General features: G+C 40.0%; 1 protein-coding gene across 1 annotated transcript in view; it reads left to right on the top strand.

Moving 5' to 3' along the window:
* Window positions 1-298: 298 nt before the first annotated feature.
* Ndufs4 (NADH:ubiquinone oxidoreductase subunit S4) overlaps window positions 299-18,262 on the top strand; it is a 110,301-nt gene continuing 92,337 nt past the window's right edge. The window contains exon 1 of the mRNA XM_005356818.3: window positions 299-436. Coding sequence (XP_005356875.1) covers window positions 339-436 — 98 coding nt within the window. The 5' untranslated portion in view covers window positions 299-338. The remainder of the gene's footprint in view (window positions 437-18,262) is intronic.

The following is an 18,262-nucleotide window of genomic DNA, read 5'->3' as shown; positions in this document are numbered from 1 at the left end:
GAGTTCTTTGAAAAATTATGAGTTACAGGTGTTTACATTTTTGAAGCATTTTCTTTCGGGCTTCTCAGCCTCAGTCTAAATAATCAACCGTGCTAACAAGGATTACTTTTTATAGAGGTAACATTTACACTCACTGAACCTTTTAATTTTTTTCTTTCATCCTTTTTCCTCTTCAATTCTTCCAATCAGACCTTTTAACTCTTTTCTAAATCCCAACATCAAAAGGAAAACAAACACTAAATGATTTTGTTTCACTGCGGCCGCACGGCCTTGAGAACGAAGGAAGTGAGTCCCTAGCGGGGATCCGTCCTCCCATCCTGGCGTTTGCCCGCAGGAAGATGGCGGCGGTCTCAATGTCAGTGGCGCTGAGACAGGCGTTGTTGGGGAGAAGGACTGCTGCTTCAGCTGCCGTTTCCGTCTCTAGAGTTCCATCCAGGTAACATAATTATCAGCCTCGTCAGGCTCTCTATTCAGGATTCTCAGGTCGCTGCGTTTTGGCGGAAGCCGGGCCGGCCGGGCCTCAGAGGCGGCCTGGGGGAGCGCATCCTCGGCTGACCCTTCCTTGGGGTGCGGGGACGAACTCGGGGCTCCCGCCAGGCGCCCGCGGGGCCTCGAGTTCTCGGGAGCTCTGGTTCTGCAGCCCCGGGAGAGGGTCTGTGCGGAGGAGCTGTGAACAGGATCTTGGTTCCCGAGAAGGGGAGGAGTCTGGCCCACTTCTCTCCCAACGTCCTGCATCCCTTCCGTTGTCACCTGTTTGCCCTGGCTGGAAGGTTAAAACCCTGCTCCCCTTCCCAGGCTGTAGCTAGTATCTCTTGAGCTTCCAAACAGAAAGGTTGTTTTATTCACCATTCTGCAAACGAGGGAAACTTCTTAGGACTTCAGGGGTAATAATAATATTTATTGGAAGGTGATAGCGTACCTATTTTCCATCTTGGGGAGGACTGGAACCCCGGCTGTGAGTTCCAGGTTTGAGCTCCACCGCGGAGCTACGCCCTCAGCCAGCAAGGTGGTTTTTATTTGTATTTATTTTGTTTTTTTGAGACAGGATCACACTGTGTAGCCCCAGCTGGCCTGGAAATCAGATCAGCCTGCCAGCAAGATGATTTAAAAAAGGTTGATGGTAGTGTCGTTAAGTTTTCTCATCTACGTGTTTACTGACCCGGTATAGTAGTTGAGGGATTGTGGTTATTTTGTGATGGCACCCCTCCCCCGCTCCCGAAGCATTACTTTATGTTACGTATTTCTCTGTTTGCCTGAATTTATTAATAGCAGGTGTATACACATATTAGCGTTTTAATCTACGAGATAGCACGTTTTATCTCTTCTCTCACTGTTTGCTCCTGTATGGCCATGTATTGTCAGCTGCATGCTATGGAGACTACCCTAACTGTTCCCATTGAAGATGGAAGACTGTCAGGGCTGGGAAGCATGTGGTCGTTTTTTAGAAAAAAAGAAAAGTCAGGCGCAGTGGCACAGGCCTTTAATGCCAGCACTGTGGAGGGGCAGAGGCAGTTGGATCTTTGCGAGTGCCAGGCCAGCCTAGTCTACAGAGAGAGAGAGTTCCAGGATAGCCAAGGCTACGTAGAGACCCTGTCTCAAACAAAACCAAGCCATTAAATTATTTTTTTTAAAAAGGAAAACAGGGCCTATCAAAGTGCTTGTTAATTTAGTGTTAAACTAATACAAAAGGAACTGATTAGAACTTCTGAAGGTACATTTTATTACAGTTTTAAGTAGTGGTTTTGTGGGAAAGAAGAGGTTGCCCTTAGTAAGGTCAGGGGATTTGCGGTTTCGGGGACTGAGGATGTAGGTGAGTTGGTAGAGGGCCTGGCATTCATGAGGTACTGGGTTCAGTCTGCAGCATCGAATAAACCCCTTCTTGGGCACATAAACTGTAATCCCAGCACCCCAGAGTTGCAAAAGCAGGGAAAGGGAGGTTGTTCTGTAGGTGAAAACAGAGCAGTGCATATATAATCAGCAGTCACTGGAAAATAAATGCTGTTATACTGGTGGAAAGTAAAAGGCACATTTGTAGTTAAGTATTTTACTTATGAGGAACTTAAGAAATACCAAGTAGTTCTCAAAGATAAAATACTCCCGTGGTTAAGGCTACCATGGTGGTGATCTAGTTTAGTTCTGTTCTTCTTAAATGTTATAGGTGTTATTTACAGACCCTAATACTAACATATTCGATATCGGACTGGAGCTAGACACAAATATAAGGGATCATTAGTATATTTCTCAGCAATTATGCTAGTTTAAATTAAGACAATACTGGATTTTACAAACTGATAGCTACTACCACACATCTAAATTTAACAGTTTCTGCTTGTGAATATGTTATTAGGGATTTGAAAATAGCTTATATAAATAAGACAACCTTTGTTTCTTATTTCAAAGAAATTTAAAACCCAGGGAAAATAATTTTGGCTTCACACTATTTTTATTTTATTTACATTGTTTTATGATATGCATCTTACTTGACAATTATGGTTCCCTTCCTTGTTTACATGGAAACTTCTTACAATATGTGTTGAGAATAAGGCTTTGAAAAGGTTGAGAAGAAGGTTCCAATCCACCTGGGAAATTTAAATGTAAATTTCCTTTTTGGTAATCCATAAAGAAATTGCAGTGACATGATCCTGCAGGTGTCTTGCGTGAAATAAGGGAGAGTGGAATCAGTAAGGCAAGTGCTGAGAGAGGAGTAGGGCTTCCCTATTACATTACCGTTTGGATTCAGTTATAAAGTCAGTGTAAAGAAAATATCAGCCAGTCACGTAGAGAAAGTCAGACCACAGGCATGTATTCAGACAGGAGCGAAAGCTGAGCAGCACTGGTGTTGGCAGCTTCTCAATGGCTTGTGTTCTAGAATGAGCTTCCTTGACTGAACATCCTTTGTCACCTGTTCTTACCCTTACCATCCATAAGTAGCCTAAAGGGTTTCCAGCACAAATTCTACCTACTTAAGGTGTATGCATCTATTAATAGATACGCTGGTTTTCTCTTTCAAAGCAGTGACACTTGGGACTTAAGATAATTGCCGTATCGGTAGGTTTTTGTTCATTTTAACATGATCGCGTATGTTTCTATCACCTGCTCTCATTTCTCTCCTCAGATTTGGATTAGAGTTTGTGTTTATCTAAAACAAAGCTCTGAGGATAGCAGGTCTCCACAGCATGTTAGTCTCTATGATGAAGACTAGGTGTACAGACTTTGTGAAATCTGTTTTGTGCTCCCAAACTCTGCCTTTATTTTGTGGCCTCCTTTCCGACTGGAAATTTGAGGTTGCACAGACCTCCTGTGATGGAAAGGAAAGTCTAAATTTGTAAACAAACATTTAAGATCAATAGGTTGGATTCTACCTGATTAAATATTTTTGCTTATATTTATTTATTTTGTGTGTGTGTATATATTCATGTGGGAAAGCAGGTCTTAAGAGAAACATCAGTGCTGGGCAGTGGTGGCGCACGCCTTCAATCCCAGCACTTGGGAGGCAGAGGCAGGTGGATCTTTGTGAGTTCTGGTTGACAGAGTGAGTTTCAGGACAGCTGGGGTCATGTAGAGAGACCCTGTCTCAAAAGCCAGAGAACACAAACAACAACAACAAAACAATCAAAGAGACATTTAAGTGAAAGCCAGGTAGGTACTAGCCTACATAAATGTGAATTAAAAATATCTACAATATATATTTTTTTATAATTATTTGCAGTGGTCTGAATTTAGGATATTCGCCTTGAACTCTGTTAATTTCCATATTAAAATTGTTTTATGAATGGATTTATACCTAGCACATTATGACAAATATCCTCACTCCTTTTTCATTCAGAAATTTACAAATGGGAAGTGGAAATGAGTGATTTGTGAAAGGTACTTACTAGAACATGAGGACTTCTTTGAATGAGAATAATTGATTTCCCATGAAGATTTCAGTGAGGCATAATGGGAAAAGATGGAGCCCCTTGCTTCCTGAGTAACACCTGCTAGACTAGGTTTGGAGATGGGGTGGGTATAGAATTCATACACCTCACAGAATGTTCGAATGAAGAAGCTTCTGCAACTTGTCATTCCTCTATCTAATGTGTGTAGTATTGGTTCTGAGCATAAACTCTGCAGAACTAGCTTTTGTAACTTAGTGATCCAGCCAGTGTGCCGAGGATGTCCCCTACCTGGTGTCTTGTATTTTCTCAGCAGCCCCATGAATGGATGTTCTTGTTTTGTAGCAGAGTAGACAGGTACAAAAGAGAAATGACTTAAGTTATCTTTGGTATAAAAAAGTTTGATTTATTCATCAATATGTTGACTTTTGTAATGAGTATTATTTCTGATAACAGTAAATTAAAATTTCAGTGTCTTTTTTTTTCTTTTAGCAAAGAGTGTTCTTTGAAAAACTATCTACTACAAAAAAAGAAAAAGGAAAGAAAAACTATCTACTGATGCTCTTATCTTACTTCACCGTCACATCTCTACAGGGGCAGGGATGAATGTTGGGCTCTGAAAAAAAAGTAATTTTCTTCCTGAATTTAGTATAAGAGATTTTTATAGGTGATTTCATTTTACTTTTTAACTGTTGCTTTGAGACAGTATCATTTGGCCAGGTTAGCAGGAGACTCACCAAGTAGCTGGGATGACCTTGAACTCTTGATCCCTTAGCCTCCCTCTCAGGTGCTGAGAGTACGGTGAGTGCCACCATGCCCTGCCCTTTTTTATACTCTTAAGCAAAATATGTATAATGCATGTATTAAATGTGGAATCACAAACATATTTTTTTTCTTGAGAACTTCAGTGGTCCTTGGAAAAACTGTATTCTACTTTTTTTTAATATTTATTTATTTATATTTATTTATTATGTATACAATATTCTGTCTGTGTATGTCTGCAGGCCAGAAGAGGGCACCAGACCCCATTACAGATGGTTGTGAGCCACCATGTGGTTGCTGGGAATTGAACTCAGGACCTTTGGAAGAGCAGGCAATGCTCTTAACCTCTGAGCCATCTCTCCAGCCCCCTGTATTCTACTTTTTAAAACTATTGAGTATACCAGCTATGCTTCTGTAGCTCTTGAGTCTGTTTTCTCTTTTTGTTTTGTTTTTCTAATTCTTCCTGCATTCTCCTTAGTAGTTTTGTTACCTGGAAAACTATGGTATTTGGGGAATTTTAGTCTCATTAATAGACGACTTTAAAAATGGACTTGGAGAGAAGCTCGAGGACAGTTTTTATTAACAGTTAAGAGAAAAACAACAGACAGGCAAACAGCTCTTTGGAGCAGGAAAATAGGAGAGAGAAAGCAGCCGCATGGTGAAGAAGGTAGGGTATCTTGAGAGAAAGAATAGGACTTCCCAGAGCATCAGGAACACACGCCCAGGCTTTGGTCAGTATCTGAAAGGAAAAGAGGAGAAGGGACAGCAGACAAACCAGATGTCAGCGGTGTGGAGGTGCTGCTGATGTTCTGAAGCACTGTAGGTAGCTACACCAAGGGCCGGGCTTCTGGGCAAGGTAAATATGGTGTCTCTCTCCTTCAGGGAATAATTATGTGAACCAACTTTCCTGAGAGGTGCTCTCTTGGTCACATATAATTGACTAGCTAAACTGTACTAACTTAAAAAAATTATTTATTTTTACTTATGTGTATGTGTGTTTTGCCTGTATGTATGTATGTCTGTGTACCATGTACTCACCTGGTGTCTGAGGAGGTCAGAAGAGAGAGCCTTGGGTCCAATGGATTTGGTGTTATAGATGGCTGTGAGCTACTGTGTTGATACTGGGATGTGAAACATGTCCTGGAAGAAGCAGCCAGTGTTCTTAACATCTGAGACATAGTTCTAGCTTCTGGTTTTAACTCTTAAAGGAGGAGACAATGGTATGTAAAGTTTTGATCTTGAAGCAGATCAGAATATAGGCAGAGCCCACTGTTTGATTAGGAGAAAATAGCTTTCTCTTTATAGTCCTTACCTCCAAAACTACTTTAGCAGTGTTCCTCCCTCAGCAGCTGAGACTCAGAGAACATCCAGAGGGTGACTGGAATTGGAGAATAAATATAACCCATTCCACCATGATAATCTAGAGATCCAGTTCCGGTTTGTTTCCCAGAAAGGATTCATGTCTGGACCAAAGTTTCCATTACACCTTCATGTTTCTGTCCGTTGAGTATTTTGATAGGAAAATGCAGCCTTACATTTTTTAGAATTAGTTAACTAGTATAATCTTTTCTCGCCTGAATTCACCAGACTTACATTAAAAAAATAGGATCATCCTCCAGTTTAATATTTTGTTCTTTCAATGTCAGCTGCTCAAATCAGCTCACCTGTTACTTGCATCTGAGGTGTTGGTCTTCTTTGGCCACAGTTTAGTGCTTCAGTGAGTTAGGCTTAGGCTTTTAGCTCTGCAGTTCTGATAGGAAACTCCTGCCTTTTTTTCTTTCTTTCTTTCTTTTCTCTCTCTAAGTAGTTTTAATGTTTTATCTTCAAAGACTTCAAAAATATGACTTTGGGAGAGGAATAACGGAGATTTCCAGAAACAAGAAATCTTCAGTTTTTTCAGTTTTCACTTATATACTAATCAGAGGCTTTGGGGGGTGAGTGTTGAGGGGGTGTTAGAGGCAGAGAGGCGTTTTGGTAGTTTTGGAGAAAGCAGGCATTGCTGCTCCTCTCTAGAGACGCTTGTTCTTCATTTTGGAAGGGCTCAGGTTTAATATAGCACAGCTGTTGAACTCTGCCCTTTAGAGTTTTAAGAAAGTGTCTTATCCTTTATAATGCGCATGTGCTTTTTAGGGAGATGGGCTTTGGCCGGGCTAGTTTTTAAGAACGTTCCTTGCTTTTCTAGAGTTCTTTTGTTTCAGTGAGCTTTTAGAAGGGAGTGCAGATCTTATTGCTTTTGTAGTGTGTTTTGCTGTGTCCTTAAACAAAACCAGGTGAAAAATTATTTCTTTGTGTTTTCTAGGGCTCAAAAATATGTTCTTTCCTTTATTTGGCCACTTCATATAAGTAAAAGGCCCTTACTTGACAAAAGATCTCGTTCTAGATGACTGTTCAGCGAGCCATGTGCTTCTCCTAAAACTGTCACTCTGTCCTGATGAGCTTTAAAGTGAAGACAGATGTTGTGAGTCTTTTGAGGACCACTACTCTTTGAATGGAAAGAGCACTTTTTTTTCAAGGGATTTCTTTATTGTAATTTTAATAGTTTGAAATTTATTTTAATATTCTTATTATACATGTTTTTGAGAAATAAAATATACCTCATTATACAGCATTGATTAATATCTTGCATTTATTAAACTTTAAAATATGAAACTTAAAGTACTTTGTAGTAATTACTTCTGGGTAGTGATAAGTGTTAGCTTTTAATCGAAAGGGTGGCTTCTCCCTTCATAGGTTAACTTTTGAAATATAGTTCATAGAGTCTTGTCATACTTGAGTTGGAAGAAAATTCTTCTAGGGCTGTCAGCCCCTAACCTTTCTTTAGTGTAGGAATCTCTGGAGCTTCTGCTAGTGGTCTGAGTTTCTGGTGGCTCTAGAAAACAGTTTTCTTCACTGTGACAAGATGTGCTCTAGAAATACCAAGGTGGAGGGAGGTATCATGGCCAATGTTTCAGATGTGTTGCCTCTATTCCCATGGACCTGTGATTAGCGGAGCACATAGCAGCAAAAGGGTGCGGCCTAGCACTGCTGCTTACCTCATGGCAGGCAGGACTCACAGACTGCAAGGGGCCCTAGCTAGATCCAGTCCCTGAGGACATCTGCCTCTTCCAGATACACCCTACCTCCCAAGTTACTAGCACTTTCCAAAATAGGGCCATTAGCTGGAAACCAAGCCCTTAAGACATGATGGGTGTGGGAGGGAGACCTTTCCTATTCAACCCAGCACTACACTCTGTTCTTTTCTGCTCATTGGTAAGTGCTAGTTCTCTTTGTGTTCTTGGAGTAAGTCTTTCCCCTGTGTACTCATCAGCCCTTCCCATAACTAGGCTTATGCTTAGCATCTTCAGCTTGTTTATTCTATTAAGATGGCCAGATTTCTTGACGCTTTCTGCTTCTTTGTACTCCTTAGGATGCCGTAGTGTTTAATTTTGATGAGCAGCACGGTTGTATTAAGAGTGCCTAGGTAATTGGTGAAGCACACTTTTGAATATGTCTATGATGGTGGTGGTCTTGGATGATAGAACATACGGATTCTGGAATGATGGCTGGATCAATCCTTAGATGGATTCATATATTAACATGTGATTAGAAGGTGGTATAAAGAAGGAGGTGTGGTCTTTACGGGAAGGAAGTCTTTGGGGGTATGTCCTTGGGTCTGTACCTCACCTAGTCCCTTCTGTTCTGCCTCTTTCTTTGCTTCCTGGAGTGCCGTGAATGGATAGTTCTGCCAAATACTCGACAATCATGGTATTTTGCCCAACCTCATGGAGCTATGTGACTCTGAAACTCCTTCTGAGCCATCTACCCAGAGCTAATTTCCTTTCTTTGACTCCTTTTGGTTAGATTTATATCAAGATGCTACTGAACTCAAAAAGAGCTAGGAGTTGTTTCTCTTCCTCTTTCGAGTTACTGTAATTTTATTTAAAAAAATTATGCTGTATTTTATTTTGCTTAAAACAACTTTTTAATTTTACTTTGAGAGTTTCATACCTGAATACTGTACTTACATCATTTCCATCTCTCGGTAAACCATCTTCTTATTTCCCCTGAGACTTTCTTGATCATTTATTGAGCATTTGTTGGGCTGAGCACTTAGCATGAAGCTTAGTAGTAGAGCATTTGTCTGCAATGTGGAGTCCCTGGCCTTTACCGGCAGCACTGCAACACAAGTAAGTAAAGTACAAGTGCCTACTTGATATGTGAAAACCCAGTTTCATAGAACTTCATTTTTTAGTGTCCATCCTAAAACTTGTGGCTCTATTGGCCTGGCTTTGTAGTCCACTTTCCCAGTTGCCCCTGAGTCAGTCAGGGTTAAGGAACCTGGAATAAAAAAAAAAAAGGCAGGCTTAAAGAGCAGGTGTTACACGAGCCCACCTCTTTAGAACTATCACTCCAGTGAGTGGAGATAAAGAATTTAATTAGTGGCAGTGGTGTACACCTTTATTTTCAGTACCCAGTAGACAGAGGCAGGCGGATCTCTGTGAGTTTGAGGCCAGCCAGGTCTACAGAGCGAGTTCCAGGATGTCAAGTCCACACAGAGAAACCCTGTCTTGAAACAAATAAACAAAAACATTTTTTTGTCATATTTTGCTCTTGCAAATATTTGTTGTTTCCCCACTGGTGGGGTTGCAGGATTATCTAAGATTGGTGCCAGGTATGAGAAAGGCAAGGTAAATGGTGGCTTCTACAGTTTCTGAGCATTGCTTTTCCTTTTTGTTCCTTGGGGCAAATTTCTACAGAAGTGCTTATTTGTGTTTTCAGCCTTGTTAAGCACAGGTTTGGAGCACTATGGAGCAGAGTGAAAGGTAGCTTCACAGCAGGTTAAATGAAGCTCCAGGTCTGGGGCTTTTCCTGTTCTGCCTGCTGTATGCATCCAGATGATTATTATTATTGCATTTAGTGGGAGAGACAGTTTAGTGTGTTTACTAAGATGTTGCCTAGGACCAGACACCCTAGGATGAATTACCTTAAAAGCCAGTTATACTATTTCTTGCATTTTTAGAATAGCTGAATGTACTTAAGTGATCTAAATTGACTTCAGAAGTCATTATATCTTCAGATTCTTAATGAGTTGTTTCTCAACTCTAGTGAAATTCACATGCCAGAGTCTGGGAAAGCAGAGAAAGTATTTCAGAGTATATGCTCCTGTTTGCAAATGTTGGCATTTAATAAAATGGAAGCTTGTAGTGAGTGATACAGAGCCAGAAAAATTCATTGAGTTTAAACTATCAAGCAACATATTTTGCCTAACCCATTTCTAATAATCTGCATAGCACCACTAGGTGTGCTTACCGGGAAATATTCAGCATGTCTGACCTGGCGGCTTGCTCCATCATGTCTGCTTCAGAGAGCAGAGCTATCGCGTCTGCCTGGGAAAAGGGAGCATGGCGTCTCTGAGCTCACTTCCTCTTCCTCCCAGCATTCTGTTCTGTTTACTCCACCCACCTATGTTCTAACCTATCAGGCCAAGCAGTTTCTTTATTGATTAACCAATGAAACAACAGATTGACACCTTCCCACATCATTTCCCCCTTTTCTGTTTAAACAAAAAGGAAAGGCTTTCACTTTAACATAATAAAATTACATATAATAAAACAGTTATCAATTAAGAATTACAGTTACAATATTTATATCTATTTTATCTTTTACCATAACAAAGGAAAACTATAACTATAACTAACCATTCTTCAACTCCATCAAAGACTATCTTGGAGCTTCTAGAATGAACTAGGCCTGCTGATATGTTAATTACATGAAATTAACTTAAGAACAAATTTATATTGTTTGGATCCACCAATTGTTTGGTAGTTTGTTACAGCTTATATAGGAAACATATTTTCTTTTATCTACTATGATTTCTTTCTTTCCCTCGCTCCCTCCCTCTCTTTCTCCTCTCCCTCCCCCTTCTTTCCTTCCTTCCTTCCTTCCTTCCTTCCTTCCTTCCTTCCTTCCTTCCTTCCTTCCTTCCCATTATAGGTATTGAAACCTAACGTGCCTTGGGCATGATGGGCAATTGTTCTTCCACCGATCTTTATCTCAAGCCCACTACCATGACTTTTAAAAGTCATTATTTATTCTTTAGCTGTTTCATACATGTGTATAATACATTCTAGCCACATTCACTTCACTCTTTTATCCTTTTTCGACTCCTTCCATAGTTCATCCTCTGATCCACCCATTGTCATGTCTTTGTTTTTGCTTTCCAATCCACTGGGTTTAACCAGGGTAACTCACCAGTTATTACATCACTGAAGGCAATGGCTTCTTTTCTCCCAGCAGCCATAGACTATATGAGTGCCTTTGGATTGGGGGCCTCATGAATTCATTCCCCTGTCTATAACTGTTTTTGAGCCTAGTCTTGTCAAGCTCCATTCAGGTAACCACAGTTTTTGTGTGTTTGCGAGTACCGTGGCATATCAGCTACCATGACTTTCTAAAGACTGAGTGTATTACACTGAAATTTCAAGAAATTCAATTTACAGAGGGCAGCTAAAGATACTTTAAAAACAAGCGACACAATGATCACATTATTCTATTTAGTGATCATTTGGTACTTCACCAGAGAAATAGTGACTTGTGGGAATGTGGGACTCCATTGGAAGTTCCTCGATAAAGACTCAACAGCAATAACTTTGAAGTTTTGCCACAGACTTTAGTCCATACCTAACACAGTGTTTTCTGTGCCTTCCCAGAAATCTAGACACATCTGGACAGGACTTTGCATGGCATCTTGATCTCACTGGAGTTGGAACAATTGATGACATCATACCTTTATCACTCTCTGCCTTTTTTTCCTAATTACTGTCATCAGTACCTGGATGGTTTCTAAGCTAGGTACTTGTTTCATTCCTGTCTTGTTTCTCTTAGGCCTCATTTATTAGTCAATAACTTCTTAAAATATATTTTTTTAAAATACGTGTATTAATTTGTATGTATATGTGGGTGTGCATGCACTCATGCCATAGTATGTGTGTCAAGGTCAGAGGACAACTTGCAAAAGTCAGTTCTTTCCTTCCATCCCAGGGACTGAATTCATGTCATTAGGCATAATGCACACACCCTGACCTCTTACCATTAGAGCCATTTCTCCAGCTCCTAGTCACTAAATTCTCATGTTTATTTTTCTCTTATATAGCTTCCATTTTCTTTCCATTTATGATTCTAAGAAACTGTCACTCAGCTTCCAACTGGTCTCCATTTGATGTGTCCATTGCATTTCATGTTGCATACAATATAAAGTTCAAACTTCTCTTCATTTTTCTGCTCTCATCTTCTATTCCTCTGTTCTTTCCTGGGCATTCAACCCTTCTCCTTTTCTTTAAGTAGTAACTGGTTATACAGTCCAGATTGACACAGATTACTTCTGTAGCCCAAGCTAGCCTCATACTAACAATGTTCCAGCCATAGCCTCCAATGTGCTGGGGTAGGCGAATGCAGCTGAACCCAGTGGCATCTGTATTTTTAACAGCCTCTTTCTGGCCCAGTCTTCAGCCATGCATTAACACTGTTTTGGTGACTCTAAGTTACATACAATTCCATAGTTCTTCCCCCTTTTGTAATTAAATTTGTCTCTCTATACTGTTTCTTTCCTTCTTCCTAAAACTCCTGAAGCTTGTGTGCCTCTCTCTTGCCTACCCCGGCACCCTTTGCTCACAGATTCATCCTCAGGGAGCATTTAGTCACACTAAGGTTAAACCTAGAGGTTTGGAGTCAGTGCCAATCTGTGTGGTTTATGGCTACTAGCATGCCCTGCTTTCCAGCATAGGTTGAATATTCCTATCTGAGGAGTTTGTGGCCAGATATTTTTCATTTGAAAACCTTTTAGAAATATTTGCATACACATAATGAGATATCTTGGAGATAGGACCCAGTCTATCTAGTACTCAATTCACTTTGTTTCTTACGCACGTAAGTTAGAGTGTGGAACTTTCCATTTGTGATGGCATGTTAATGTTCAAATAGTTTCAAAGTTTGGAGCTTTGAGTTTCAGATGACTGGATTAGAGATTCCCTGTTCTGCTGTGTATCCCTCTAGACTTGAGATCATCGGATTTAGAACTGTTTGTTATTATGTGTTTTCAGAGTATGTCTCTGGAGTCACTAGATTACGGAATAGTGTATAAATTTAAAAAATACTGTTTAGCTGTCTTTCAGTAAGAAGGATAGCATTCTGAATATTCTCTTCTTTTTCTTTAAGATATATCTATTAATGGCTTTGATGGCACCCGCCTTTAGGCCCAGCCGCACTTGGGGAATTGAGACAGGTAGATCTCTGTGAGTTCAAGGCCATCCTGGTCAAGTTCCAGGACATCCAGGGCAACACAGAAAAACTGTCTTGAAAAACAAAACAACAGTAAAAAGTATATTTATTTTATTTTATTTTACTTTATGTGTGTGTGCTTCTTGCCTGCATATATGTATGTATATTCTATGTGTGCCTGGTGCCTACAGAAGTCAGAAGAGTGAGTCAGAATCCCTGGAATTTGAGTCAGATAATTGTGAGCTGCATGTGGGTGCTTGAGTACTGAACCTGGTTCTCAGCAAGAGCAACAAGTGGGCTTAATTGTTGAATCATAGCTATAGCCCCTATATGGACTATATCCTTGTGCATCTAAAAAAACCTAAGTATTGTAACTATAAGTTTGATTGTTATAGATGACTATTAATTTGTATTTCTTAACTGTACGTAACATTTTAAATGAGCTGCATAAACATACCTTAAACAACAGTAGAAATATACATATAGTATAATATAATTAATCTTAATTTTGTATTAGTAAATCAAAATCCATACCAATGTAAAATATTTTGAGATTAACAGTTGTCTTTTTGGATTAAAGTGGACTCAATAATCAACCTTTTTTCATCTCTGTATCATATACCCCTTTTTCTTTCTGGATTTTAAGAGATTGACTATGACCATTAACCATTAATAATCAGCCCCCTTTTAAATGAAAACAACCATTCATAAAAATATTTTGGGAATTTGGGCATAGTTCTCTAGACTACTTGCTGATTAGTGGGTGCTGGTCATCTTATAGGTATCCTGACAAAATTTAGAAGAATGGTTAAATCTTGTGGTAATCTATGAGGCTGCATTGTCTCAGCCAGTTGCCTTGAAGCTATTCCGGATGTTGGATCACATGGGCCATTGCTCCCATGGGATACCTCTCAAGGGGTCTTACTTGGTCGAACCACATTAGCCTAGAGGCAATTCACAGCATCTCATCTTCTGTGGAAACAAAAACTGAACCTCTTTTTCAAAGCAATATATCCTTAGACCCCAATTTTGAAGTCAAGATACCTTTGTTGGTTTAGGTTAGCTGCTAGAGTTATAAGGGATGGAGGCTGTTAAATTTGAGGTCAGCCAGGCTCCATATCCATGTCCAAGACTGTATTGAACAAGCTAGCTAACTCACTCCCTCAAGTACTAAAACCATTTGAAGTAATTAGAAATGTCTTGCTATGCCATCTCTACTTAAATTTTAAAAGACAAATTATAAGGCTAAGGCCATAGTTCACTTGCAGGGGTTCTGGGTTTCATCCTCAGCAACACTGCATAAAATTGGGTGCACACCTGTAATCCCGTGGAATGTGGTGTGTAAAGGTAGGAGGGGGAAAAGGTAAATTAATGAAGAGTTTTAGGCAAAGAATGATATAATCCGTTATAATTGCTTGATTAGGTGGGAAGATGCTTTGGCAGAGATTAGAGACAGTTGGGTTTAAGGGATTGTTTTACGAGCCCATGTGGAAGGAATGAAGATAGAGCAGTGGATATGATCACACCTGTAGCTGGCAGGGGGGCGGGGTGGGGGAAAAAGGAAAGTCAGTTGGCCATGTTTGTTTAAGCAAAGTCTGGGAAAGATACTTGTCTTGTAGGGGTTTCTTTCCTCTTGGTTGCCTTGCTTGTTAATAAAGGGAAAGAAAGGAGCGTTTGTTTCTCTATACCCGGCATTACATGCAATTACTTAACATGCTATTTAATTCTACAAGTAACTCCGTGAGCTATTATTAACCTTGTTTGTATAGAAATTGAAGTGCAGAGTTGGAAGTCATGTTTTCAAGATCTTACTGCTGTTAAGTGGCAGATCTAGAGCTCTAACATGGGTATGACGGACTAGCTGGAGTCACTGGATGATTGTTCTCCAGTTTGTTTCATGAACAGAGGAAATTAATGGTATTTTAAAACATATTAATTTTAATCATGTGATCATCAACTTTCAAAAAGTGGTTTGTTCAAAATGCAAGATTTTGCCTACCAACAGAACTTCATCTTTGATCTAAAGAGTAAATAAATAGCAGCTACTAGTTTTATCTTTGATGTTATATTGGTGTCTCAAAAGATAATGTAATGTGTTCAAAAAGTATTTCTTATCATTTCAGCATATTGGCTGTGGTCTGTTTGTTGTAAATATATTTATGATGCAAATATGGTCTCCGTGGCTTTTATTGCAGAAATAAAGTTTTTTTTTTTTTTTAAATCCATAGTTTCCCTGGGGAGGGGAGAGGAGCAGCAAGTAGGAATTCTTAAAGTTGCAGATAAATGCCTAGGCTTAGGTAGCTCTTAATTTAGCAGGTAAACTCCACAAGCTGTAACAGCAACTTTAAGGCTTTTGTGAAACAGTCATCTAATGGCTTTTGGTGTCTTTTGAGCTTGGAAGACTTAAGAACTTAAATTATGCTGCCCTTAAGACCAAAATGTAGCTTGGTAAAATGTGACATCTTGATTCACTTGAAAATAGTAAACTCTCAAAATATCACACTGAACTTCAAACAGTCAGCATATCGCAGATACCATGCAACTTGAGTGCTCATGTGGCATTCCCTGGAGAAGTATTATCAACAGGCAATTGCTTATCAAGCTATAGCTGTCAGGGTTTGTTACTATGCTTTGTGTCTCTTACGGGGCAGTTAGGAACTTCATTCTCTATGTCCTCATTTGTGGACACCTTTGATTACTATGACAGGAAAAAAAGCTGAGGAAAAGGAGCTTAAGTCACATGTAGACTTAAACTTGTCCACTTTTGTCACTTTCTCTTACTTTCCCCTGGCTAACATCATCACATGCCCTAACTAACTTTGAAGATGGTAAGGCAGTAGTACCGCTCCGCAGATGCTTGGGAGAAATGTAATATTACTGTCCAGCCCTAATGAGTAAGCTTTTATGAGGAGTATACAGAAACATTCATTGTTGATTAGTATATTTTTGGTAAAAGGTGTTAAGTAGCTCTTAAGTAATCCTGTTTAGACCCAACTCCCAACTGCTAGAAATAGGTCTAGGGTGGTGTCCCTTCTAGGTAAGGGCTCTACCACTGAGCTGCACCCTCAGAGCTGAATGCTCTGTGGCTCGTGGAGTGTGTGGTTACCTCCATCGCTGTTCTAGTGCTTCCTTCATGTCCACTGGCATGAACTGGCAGTCCTGGAACTGCATGGCCTGGAAGCTCAGCCTAGTGATAGCCTTCAGCATACCCTTGCCATTCAGAGAGTTGTAAAGGAGATAACTGTTTTCCTGTTGAAATGAAATATGACTTTAATTGTAATCTTGTCCATTATGAACTTAAAGTAGTTAAACATGATGGCAATGAAAGACAAGGTTCCCGCATTCCTGCATGTTTGAAAGGGTCTTGTAAGGATTGATTTAAACACCACATCTCTCCAGTGGAATTTCTGTTGGTATGGTACAACACTATAACCAAAACAACTTTGAGAAGAAAAGGTGTATTTCAGCTCACGACTCACAGGTTGATCACTGAGCAACCACTCAGTGGTTACAACAGCCACTCAAGGCAGCAATCTGGAGGCAGGAATTGAGGAAGTAGCCATAGAGTGCTGCTTATTGACTTGCTTCTCCTGTCTGTCAGCCTGCTTCTTTATATACATACCCCAGGTATGTATACCTCCTGTCGGGGGTAGCACCCACAGTGTGCTGGTCCTTTCCACATCAATCATTAATAAAGAAAACCTCTCACAGGCTTACCTGTAGATCAGTCTTATGGAGGTATTTGTTTGTTGAGAGAGGTTTTCCTGGCTGTTCAGGAGCTTTCTATATAGATCAGGCTGGCCTTGAACTCACAGAGATTCTTCTGCTTCCATCTCCTTCAGCAAATCCTACCAACATGCTGATGGGCCACCACGAATGACCATTTTGTCAATTGAGGTTCCCTTTCCTCAAACAACCTTAGCTTGTGTCAAGTTAAAAACAACAACAAAACACTAACTAGCATACCATGAAAAGCTTTTGAGGTTCCAGTTGTGAGCCCTAGAATTGTGAAACTTGAAACTAAAAGCAAGCCCTTGTGTAACAAGGAAAATTGATACCTGCAACAAATGTTTAATAGTTCAAATGAAATACTGGTGTGGGATGTCCTTCTGTGACATGGTCGACTATATCCACGTAAAAACCTGAGAGATTTGAAAAGGAATTCTACACACACACACACACACACACACACCAGAGTTTAACGCAGTTTCTTGCTCTGTTTACTGGCAGCAAGCAGAGACATGGCTCCTTTAAGAGGTTTCCAAACTCAGCTTTAGTGGCAAGAACTGTGTGGTTTCTTTAAGGGGAGGCTTCCTGATTTGTGCTAGTTACAGGAACAGCTCTGGCTCCTTTGTGGGGTTGATGCTCACCACCCACTTCAGGTTTGGATGCTTATGTGCCCACTTGGAGTTGGGAGGAAAGTAGCTACTCCCTTCCTGGGCAGGTGGCAGGATCGAGTCTGCTCAGCCGTGGACACAGGCAGGAGAGCATGGCGGATTTCCGCTGCCATACATAGAGATATTTCCAGGCCGTACATTGTGCTGCATGACAGATTTAGCTTTTACTCAGATAAAAAGGGTTTATATGCTGCACTGTGCTTCCCAGGGTTGAGGTGGTGAGGATGGCTCTCACCAGGCAGTCTCAGCGGCAGTAAACATGCTTCCTCCATGTTAGGTTGAGCAGAGCCAATAGGCAGGGCCTTGTTGGCCTTAGCCATGCCTGCTTAGCAAAAAAAAAAAAAAAAAAAAAAAAAGACATTTCTGATCAGATAAAAAAAAACCCTCTAAATGGATCGTAATGTTGGATAAATGTTTGTAGACTTGGGAGAGAGAAGAAAAAGAGTAGTTAGAGTTATAAAAAGAAGAACAAAATCTTTAAAGAGACAGAGTAAACTTGTAGAAAAAGTAGAGGAGTAATGAAAAATAAACCTCATAAAGATGGAATATACACAGAGAGTCTAGATTATATATATATTATTGTGTTTTCTTTGAATTTTTTTGACTGCAGAGAGATATTTGATTCTAGAGACTGCTAAGATAAACCAACATAAAGGTATCTTGACTTCAAAATTTGGGTGTAAGGATTTGTTGCTTTGGAAAAGAGGTTCAGTTTTTGTTTCCACAGAAGATGAGATGCTGTGGATTACTTCCAGGCTAATGTGGTTTGGTGGACCAAGACCCCCTGGAAAGTTGCTGTGAACACCCCCCAAAATACTTTGCCCAACAAAAAGCCAGAAGCAGTTTGGAGAGAACTACGTCCAAATTCCCAAATATTGTTTATAAATGTTTGTTTACATTTAAAGCTATAGGGATTAGTATTTTGTATTTATAGGGATCTTTGCTTATTGATACAGATTTAAGGTCAATTTT

The sequence above is a fragment of the Microtus ochrogaster genome, chromosome 19, assembly GCF_000317375.1.
Source record: "Microtus ochrogaster isolate Prairie Vole_2 chromosome 19, MicOch1.0, whole genome shotgun sequence".
NCBI classification, from domain to species: domain Eukaryota; kingdom Metazoa; phylum Chordata; class Mammalia; order Rodentia; family Cricetidae; genus Microtus; species Microtus ochrogaster.
The sequence above is the reverse complement of the archived record's forward strand: the minus strand, read 5'-3'. Positions and strand labels throughout refer to the sequence as shown.